We start from the raw sequence: 9,752 nt of genomic DNA, 5'->3' as shown, positions 1-9,752 counted from the left end.
GGCATGCAGACCTCTCATTGGATACAAAAGGTTGTATTTAATGGGCTTATCTTTATTGTAAAACTGCAGGACGGCTGTCTTTGAAAAAGTTATACAAACTACCATTTGGCACAATAAAGTCCATACCAATCAACACAGCTTAAGTTTTCAAGAGAAAAAAATCCAAAACTATAATAACATCTTCAAAAGTACCACAGATATATTGCATTACTCATCACTGGTGTTTTTTTCTACAAATGATAATTAATTGAGCTTACTGTACTGTTTGAAAACTGGGATCATTTGGAATGTATGTATGATTGAGTGGAAATTATTTTTTTGTAAAGTGCCTCAGTTATATAAATAAAACTGAATTGAATAATAAATCTTCATGGTTCGTTTAGTAGACAAGCTAGCTTTGCTAGTTCTAATGCTGAATCAGAGACCCATCATAAAGAAGTAGATATAAGCAAAGCATCTGTTTCATCAGAGTCCGTCTCTTTACTCCATCTGGACTGGAACTCTTTCTGGATTTCCACAAAGCTTTTGTTTTTGGTTTCAGGAAGAACGATGATGATGTAGATCCCCACCGAGAGACAGACGACAAAGAACACTAGGAAGCAATAGTGCTGCAGCCCGATCTGGGGAAAAAACAAATAAATGTCAATGTAAAACATTCAACATTTCAATGCAGACATTTTACTTTCAACAGACATCAAAACATAAATTTTTTTGAAAGAAACCTTTTGGGTAGTCACTAAATAGACATTATAAGCAACCAACTCAGGCATCTTTATTAGTTTACACACAGGTTGGGTTTGAGCTCTGAAAGCCATTCTAAACTCTTACTAAATTAAGACATATATTATATAAATCCATCAGTGGCCAATAAGTCTTTGAGGTTAGAGGCTCTGTGCTATCACCCTAATTTTTAGCTCCCTTCACATTTTCTCAATCATATTCAAGTGGGGACTCCAGAAGGGCCACACCAAAATGTTAATTTTCCAGTAATATGGAAATATCCAGTCATCCATTGTTTGAAGGTGTTAAAATCATTTAATAACTACTTTAATTCTATTAGACTTGTTGTGTTTTCTGTCATTTCTCACATACATCCTTAATGTAATAAGATTATTGCTCATTATAATTTGAAGTATAGCCAAGTTGGGTTTTCCTGTATAATCCAGTGCTTTATATCACAATAATGCCCCTAATAAGATATCAAGCACTTGAAATGTCGCGGCTTCATTTTGCTAAAAAAAAAAAAATAGAGGGATAATAAATTAGTCAAGTTGATATAGATCAGAAGTGAAATGAATCTAATCCTGTTTTGCGGTGTGGGCCCCTGGATTACACAGCCGACTCACAGTCAGTCAACTAAAAGTCAAAGGAAATCACTGCTTAGTCTAAAATGGGTCACTCAGAGGGGCCTGGGGCCTTTTGAGTGATTATTGTCAAAATTGACACTTCTGTATTTGAAATTTCTTTAAAATAGGGTTTCCTCACAAAAAAGACAATTATGTATTTATCTAAAACTGACTATATGAAACAAACATTTTCAAAACATTTATAAAACTAAGCTAGAAGTTATTTCTAACACCTACCACAATAAAGGGAAAGAGTAAGCCAATAAAGAAGAAGCTGAGCCAGTTCACTGATCCCGCGATCATGAAAGCTGCAGGCCGAGTAGTTTGTTTGAACATCTCTGTGGTTAAGATGTTTGTTACGCCACCTTTAGAGGACAAAACAACAAAGTTAAGAATGTTGCGTTACTGATGAAGACACTGAATTAGAATACATTTGCTAAGTTACTAACGTACCTGGTCCCAACCCAAAACTTAAGACAAAAGCAAAAACACAAGCCACGCTTAAGTATGGAAAGACTGGACTGACTTTCTGTAGGAAGAGAGATAATCATCGAAAAGATGAATGAACACAAGCCTGACACTGAAATTAAAAAGTTACAAATCAGACTTTTCTTTGAAAGCAAGCAACAACAAGTTTGATATAGTGTGTCACCTCTATTTCAAAATGTCTTAACTACTTTTTTGATTTGTGTTTGTTTTGCATGGAACACTCCTAAAACAGAGCTTCCACATGTCTATGGTGACAGGGGCAAAAGGCATTAGGCAGGTAACCAGTTTTGTCATGTTTAGCTGTTAAAATTCTTCTTGTTTTTTTGCCTTTGTCTGCATTTTCTTTAAAAAAAACCTGAAAAGGTGTTTACTATTGTTCTGTACAGCTATAACTAAATGCTTGTCATGTAAAGTAGAACATTTTAAAAATACATAGCTCCATTAAGGATGTATTCTTCGGAAGAATTACCTGCAGAGCAAGCGTCACTGTGAATAAAATGCAGCAGATGCTCATCAGTAGGTACCCTCCTGCGATGAGCACTTTCCTTCCAAGAGATTCAACCAGCATACCCTAAAAGAAACACAGCATGTCACAAAACTAAAACTATCACTTTTAAGCTTTAAATGGGAGGTATATCATGTAATATTATTAGCATCGTGCCACTTGATTATTAATAGTCTTTCAACTGCAGCACCCTTTATTTGTTTTTCTGTGGCTTAATGCAGAAAAGTCTTTAAATATGCCATTCCAAGCTCATACTTACACATGTTAATGCAGTGAGGCATTCGCAGGCACCTGTACCGACGGTGGCGTAAGATATATTATCTTCTGAGATTCCAGCTTGTCGGAACAAGTAATCGGCATAGAAGTACATCTGCAGTCGATATAGACAAGGGCAAGTCTCTAAAGATTTGTTTTTGCAAAGTCATTGAGAGGTCACAGTAAAGGAAGCTCATACATACAGCGTTGACACCATTCAGCTGCTGTGCTATGTTGAGTACAATGATGGTGATGACTTGCCAGCGTATGCTGCGATCTGCAAAGAGCTCCCAGGGTTTCTTGGCTTCGAAACCAACCAAATTGTCCTTTTCTTTCTGGATATCCTCCAGCACAATGTCAGAGCCTGCTGAGCCATGCAACTGATTCAGGGCTGCAGACAGAAAAAGAGGTCCTCTGTTCACGTTTTCTCTCACATGGCTACTCTACGACAGACTGCTTTTTTTTCTTTAAAGAAACCAAAGGTCAAACCACAGTTTCTTCATATCATCATGAAATTATCAGAAGGCGCTCACATGGTTTAACTGACAGCCTCAAGCAGTTTTTGAGAAGTATTTAGACTTTCTGCACAGCACCATCACACGCACCATGTCTTCTTGGCAGGCAACACATGATTTTTTTTTAAATTTGGAATTACAAGAATAAAACCCCCACTTGCATTGAAGTATCTTACCTTTTTTACATTTCTCCTTGTCTCCTCTATCAATAAGGAGGTAGCGCGGACTTTCGGGGAACCAGGGCAGCAACTGCAACTGCAGTAATGTTGGAATACACGTGGTGGAGAGCAAGAGGGGCCAGTACTGTTCTTTACCGAGCAATTCCCTGCATCAATACACAAATATAATTACATCAGTTTTCAATTTCAGCACAAATCAATATGCAGCAGTAGATTGAAATGAACAAAACAAATATTTCACTAACTTGAGGCCCATCACTTGTCCAGACAAGATGCCACCAGTGAGAAAAATGGAGGAGCCTGTTCCCATGGCACCACGTAACGATGTTGGAGCTATTTCGCCCAAGAACATAGGCTCAACGCATAGCGCAATGCCTGGAAAAATAACAAGAGAGATTTTACAGTCTTACACAGGTGTCAGTAAGCTATAATTTAACTGAAAAGTTCATTTATTTCAGTTATTTATTTTCAAAGTACATTCAATACACTGTGTAGTAAAAAATATGAAGTGTTTGTTAATGCTGCAATATGAAACTTCTATAAAAATATTTTCCTTTTACATATTTGTTGGAACTGTCACCATGTCATGACAGTTTTGGTATGAGACAGACAAAAAGTGTTTCTGCTAACAGAAACATCTAATCACAGCCAGGAAGAGGATTTTAGAGCTGTCAATCACCTCTCCATGTGGCGCTGCCAAAGATAGGTTTTAGACCAAAAGGCCAAGTGAGAATATTTGACAAGATTTTTGAAATCAAAATTAATGTTTACATATAGTCAATCGGTCTGAACTTAGGCTCTTATGGGCAGATAAATGGCTAAAAGGAGGTTCTACAAAGTACTCACACAACAAACGTCCAGATTTTTATGTGAAATATCTGAAACAATTTTAAAACCTTGTATCCTTTTGCTTCCACTTCACATTTATGTCCTACTTTATGCTGATCTTTTACATAAAATCCCCATAAGGAACAGTAAAGTTTGTGCTTTTAAAATGATAAAATATGAAAAAGTTCAATAATTCTACTTTGTATTTTACTTGTACTTAATTATAAATGTATTTTGCTTGGGTGAGCATTAATTTTTTATACAATTATGTTTTTGTGTAATTTCTTGGTACAAAATACAGTATCTAAAAGTGTTGAGAAATATTTTTATTTTTAGGGACCTCATTTACTGTTTCAGGAAAAGCGGTGCTCTCATTATAAACTGGACCAGTTGAAGAACCTCACATTCTGATTTTGCTTCAGATTTCAGGAGTTGTTACACTTGTTGTAAATCTGTTCCTAAAATAAATGTATTTACCTGCATTTATTCCAATGAGAAGACGTCCAATAATGAGCATCTCAAATGAGCCTGCAGAGGAGCTCAGGCCCATCAACAGAGAAGCAACTAATGAAAAAACATTATTGGCAAGAAGCGTCCCTCTCCTGAAAAAAACCATAAGACAAGAAAAGGTCATATTTATACAATAAAATAAATGATCAACATTTCTAAATGTTGTTTTCAAAATGTTTATACCTTCCCAACTTCACTGACAGAGTCCCACCAATGGACACTCCTATAAATCCCCCTATGGTAAACATAGACACAATGGTGGACCAAAGGAGTGTAAGCCCATCTTCAGATATCTCTGTTTGGTAACGTTGCCTCCAGGTCTGGTTTACGAAGTCTTGCACATACTTGAAATAAGAAAAGAAGTAGGATAATAGCACTAGCAGATGGAAAATGACACAAATTTCACCATTCTCCTACAGTAACTAAACTCAACTAGTACACTGTAAAAGCTTAAGGATTCAATTAAAAGAAATAAAACTTAGTTACATAATTATAATCAGAAATATTTTCATTTATTTCTTAATGAAATCATTCATTGAAAACTGCGTTTTGTATTTACTTAAGTCATGATGTCAAATCTTGAAAAATAACCATCTGAAACATTTAAGTGAGACAAAAAAAGTCAAAACAGTAGACATTTTTAAGGGGGTGCAACAATGTGCATTATCCATGTTAAAAAAATTATTTTTTCCCACAATTTATACATTTAACGATTATTAAATTTTCTGTTCCTTTTTTCCCCCGCAAAAATCTATCTCGCAAAGTTTTATTGCATAAACCGAATCACGCTTTGCTTTACCGTAAAACACGGGGGACTATTTTCAAACTGCAAACTGACAATATGAGACTTTATTAAACAAGGAAGCTATTTTACTTTTGCTTTAACTGTTTTTTTTCTTTACAAATGGCTCCTTGTGCAGAAATCCACAAAGTGACAACTTTCAAGGGAACAATCCTGTTTTTCTGTGAAATCCACATGTCCGTCTAGCACATAAATGTGGCGCTAGTCTGGTCCAATCTGTACTGATTCAGTCATGCCACCACGTTGTGGTCAACCAGTGAGTAACACCAATAAAACCAACTGAAAAGAGTGAATGGAGGACTTGTTGGAATGGCTTTTAAAAGTCACCGCTCTCAAAAAATCAAGCATGCGCAGAAGGGCGAGTCACCACGCACAAGAGTTAAATTTAACAATTAACATCTAATTACCTAGTAACCAGACAATTATCATAATGCCGTCGTCCGCAAATTAAAAGCCACAAAACACTCAACCCCTGGATGGATCTGTCTGTGTCAATGAGACGCATCAGTGATTACCTTAGTGGGCGAATTGATGATCGATATATTGTATCCGCACTGAAATGTGCCACCTATGCATGTCGAAAACATAGCCAGCAGGAGAAACTTGTTTGGGAACTGGAAACAAAACAGCTGCAGACAGAAAACACAAGCTCATCATTAGGACTAAAAATCGTCTGAATTGGTAAAGTTAGACTTACCGCATCAAGATGATCCAGCCTTGACTCTAAAGTCGGCTTACCTGTAACCTTTTTGGTTTTTTGCTTCCTTTCGTGAGCAGAGGCTCATACTCGGTTAAATAATCTTTCGGCATTTCGTTGGATTTCCTAAAAGTTCGCTGTCAGGATGTCTTCGATATGAGCGCTGGCTCTCTGCACTGAGTTAAGGCGGAAGAAGAAGTTCAGGCTGCTGCTGCTGCTGATGATACAACTGACCTGATGCAATCGACTCCTGCAGGGGGATGAAGAATCACTCGCATTGTTCTGACTATTCCACATTCACCTCTCCACTTAAAAAGACGGAAATGTCCACCATAGATTTGTGGTTTCCAATAACTAAAGACTTTCGCATACTTCATGTCTGCTATGTAGGTTGCAGTCTGAAACTGTCTAGCTCTTAACCCTGAGACTTCACAGTACAAAGAGATTAGGGAAAAATTCAATAAAGTCTGAGGCTAGGCAATTAAGTTTAGAAAACAGCATGAGATACTTCTTTTGCCCCAACCACAGTTTACCCCAACCTTCAAGTTTCACATTTGAGAAGAGATCTAATATTATAATTGCTTTGGATATAATCAAGAATGAATTATTTTATTAGAAAGGAAAGCAGACAGATTTAAATCATACCATTCTGCAAACAACTTGTTTGTTTCTAAAAGAAAAAGATCTGCTTAAGAAAATGGCATTGTTTTACATTTATTAGCAATTCGCAACTTTGATAATAACCAAATTGGTTTTATAAATTCAATTTGGTTAATTTTATTGTCAGGAAAAACTTCAGTGTAATCAATGCAAAACTAAATTTTGACAGAATGCAAATTCTCTGCTGAAGCCTCCCTTTTAAATGCAGGAATAAAAATAAACTCTTACATTCTTTCAAAATGCAAAGAAAACAGTGATGAGGGTCATTCAAAGATGGCACAAAGTATGCTTGCTTTCGCAACGGAACAAGTACATAAAATTAGGCAAACATAAGGCTTCATAAACAAGATATGAAACAGTTTGGCAGCAACCTTAGCCATGTACCAGAGAAAACCACAAAGATTGAGGATGAGTCTACTTTGTATATCACAATAATATGCAACTAAACTAAACTAACTCATTATCGTTTGCAAATAATGAACTATAGATACCAAAGGTTTAGGCTCTCAACAAATACTTTCACTCCAATCTTCATTCCACCCTGCAGTTTTGAACCCAGGTGAAGTCAATTGGTGACTGGAAGTTTTTCTATCCAAAATGACATGAACTTTAGTTATTTACCAACATTGTAACAACATACTGGTAGATGCAAAGAAATATGACAGAAATCTGTGTTATCAAAATATTTTTGTCTAAACATAAAATCTGTAAAGCTCATTAGAAAGGTATGTATCCGGATGGGCTTTCAGCACACGTCACATCAATACTTAAATACTTTTTAAAAATCTTTCTTTGTTTATTTTTTACTCTTGCATACACCCGAGTACCTGCTTAATATTTTTGAAAACAGGTAGAACTGTTGGACATTTCTAAAAGTCAGCCTGTTGATCAAAATAGATTGGTTTCTTGGATATTCCCTTAAACATTTTCCAAAAAATATCACTTCTGTTTTTTTATGCTACTACATTGTTTTTCAAATTTTGCTTCCCTTTTACAAATCACTTTGACTTTCAGTTATTAATGTTGAGGTTTAATTGCTCATATGTAATTTTCCTTGCTGATACTCACCATTGTGCTTTCCTGTATATATATATATATATATATATATATATATATACATATACATATATATATATATATATATATATATATATATATATATATATATATATATATGCTTGAATTATATCTGTCCTGACATGATCAGAAATTCATTTCTTGTACAGAAATTTGTCCAAGTGTCACGTCATATACTGCCATCTAGTGGTCAACTATATTTGTTTTTAGTAAAACAATATATATATATATATATATATATATATATATATATATATATATATATATACACAGTCATAATCAAGCAGGTAAGAAGTCCAAACCATATAGCTAAGATATTTATGCCATTATATGTCATAATTTCTATATTTTGTTTTTACTAAAAACAAATATAGTTGACCACTAGATGGCAGTATATGACGTGACACTTGGACAAATTTCTGTACAAGAAATGAATTTCTGATCATGTCAGGACAGATATAATTCAAGCACTCATCAAATGTTTAAAAGATACAAAATTAGCTGAGAGGATTTAGTATGTGTGTGTGTAAGTGTATAAGTATGTATATAATATAGTTATTTTAAGGTTTGAAGATACAGTATATAGGAAAAAATGAATTTCTGAATTACATCTCCGTCCAGTGACGGTGGTAATACACAAATTATGTAAACTGCCAGAAAAAGCTATAGAAGAAGAAGAAGTTGTGAGGACAGTGGAAAGATGCATAGCAAACTAACTGGAAATTAGCTGGCTCTGGAACAGGAGAGATTCATGCAATATCACAGTCACAATTCCTGTATCACTGTCTGACCATAAAAATCTGGAGATGAAAGATGAGCACCCATCCTTGCTAAACTAGCTCAGCTGGAGGTCTCTTCTTGAAATAAAGGAGCTTCTTGCTTAGAATCCGGAAGTTTTTTAAAGCTACTGCTGATCAACTGAATCTGACAGACTTTTCTCTGGGGTGTACCTCATGTATAAACAGCTTTAGACGATGGATGGCTGAATCTAACAGTTTTTTCTTAAGACTGCACAAACTGAATGCATCTGTGTAGGAATAAATCAGATAGAAGCCACTTTATAGGCAGACAAAAACTGGGCCTGTTTGTCCTGTAAAATGTCTCGAGATTACTTTTGCTGTGAATTTATATATATCTATCTATCTATATATATATAGATAGATATATATAGGTTAGCAGGAACACTAATGCCCCAAACCCAGTTATTTGGGGCTTTTGGAGTTTCAGTAGTACTGTGATGGTTTTCTTATTCACAACTGCTTGTGATGGTTCTTGGGTGCTTGGGTTGTTGGCTTGTAATTATTTTATGGGTTATTTAAGTTTCATAGTTTCTTCTTATTGTCAGGTTTATTTTTTATAGTTTACTCTGGGATTTGACAATCTGCTGTGTTATTTAGTCATTTCCTTGTTGTCTACTTAGAGTGTACTCACTTTCGGTTCAGTCTCGTTTATTTGTTGTTTGCCAAGTTTAGACATGACAGTTTGTATCCTTATTTCTAGGGTCATAGTTTATTCTTGAGTCTTGATTTTTGTATTCTTTATCATTCCCCTACATTTCTCCTGTCACATTCTTCTTCTGTTTATATCTTGATTTTCTCCTGTTAGCTCCTATGTTTGTCCTTTTCCTGTTTTCTTTTGTACTTACACTCACCTTTCTGCATTATATATGCCACTCACCTGTGCTGCCTCATCAACCTCATCTGTTGCACCTGTTCAGTCACCCATTTAAAGTCCTGATTTCAGACTCTTTATCCCTGTAAAAAAATAATGCATGCAAAAAGTCTTTGTTCTTCAGACCACATGCAGCTCTGAGGGATTAGAAAAGACCAGGCAGCTGCAGCAGCATGCAGTCTTAACTTTGAACCTGTTCACACCAATTAAGGAAGAAT

The 9,752-nt window shown here is 35.4% G+C and overlaps 1 protein-coding gene across 2 annotated transcripts; it reads right to left on the bottom strand.

The window, feature by feature from the left end:
* Nucleotides 1-31: 31 nt before the first annotated feature.
* On the bottom strand, nt 32-6,543 carry LOC114155093 (solute carrier family 2, facilitated glucose transporter member 11-like). 2 transcript variants are annotated; one of them, XM_028034781.1, is made up of 12 exons: nt 6,168-6,543; nt 5,945-6,058; nt 4,811-4,971; nt 4,595-4,719; nt 3,535-3,664; nt 3,287-3,435; nt 2,799-2,986; nt 2,600-2,710; nt 2,305-2,406; nt 1,800-1,875; nt 1,584-1,711; nt 32-620 (listed from the first exon to the last, which is right to left on the bottom strand). In XM_028034781.1, the coding sequence occupies exons 1-12, from the start codon at nt 6,237-6,239 to the stop codon at nt 429-431; spliced, it is 1,548 nt and encodes a 515-aa protein (XP_027890582.1). In that variant the 5' UTR covers nt 6,240-6,543; the 3' UTR covers nt 32-428. The 2 variants fall into 2 exon arrangements, with proteins under 2 accessions (XP_027890582.1, XP_027890583.1); XM_028034782.1 differs by having other exon boundaries at nt 6,127-6,235.
* Nucleotides 6,544-9,752: the final 3,209 nt, after the last annotated feature.

Source organism: Xiphophorus couchianus, chromosome 12, assembly GCF_001444195.1.
Source record: "Xiphophorus couchianus chromosome 12, X_couchianus-1.0, whole genome shotgun sequence".
NCBI lineage: Eukaryota > Metazoa > Chordata > Actinopteri > Cyprinodontiformes > Poeciliidae > Xiphophorus > Xiphophorus couchianus.
The sequence above is the reverse complement of the archived record's forward strand: the minus strand, read 5'-3'. Positions and strand labels throughout refer to the sequence as shown.

Coding starts and splice junctions, on each gene's coding strand:
- LOC114155093 (XM_028034781.1), bottom strand. CDS start 6,239: ATGCCGAAAGATTATTTAACCGAGTATGAGCCTCTGCTCACGAAAGGA. Junction 4,972..5,944: donor TCATCAATTCGCCCACTAAG/GTAATCACTGAT, acceptor TCTTATTTCAAG/TATGTGCAAGACTTCGTAAA. Junction 621..1,583: donor TACTCTTTCCCTTTATTGTG/GTAGGTGTTAGA, acceptor TTTTTTCCCCAG/ATCGGGCTGCAGCACTATTG.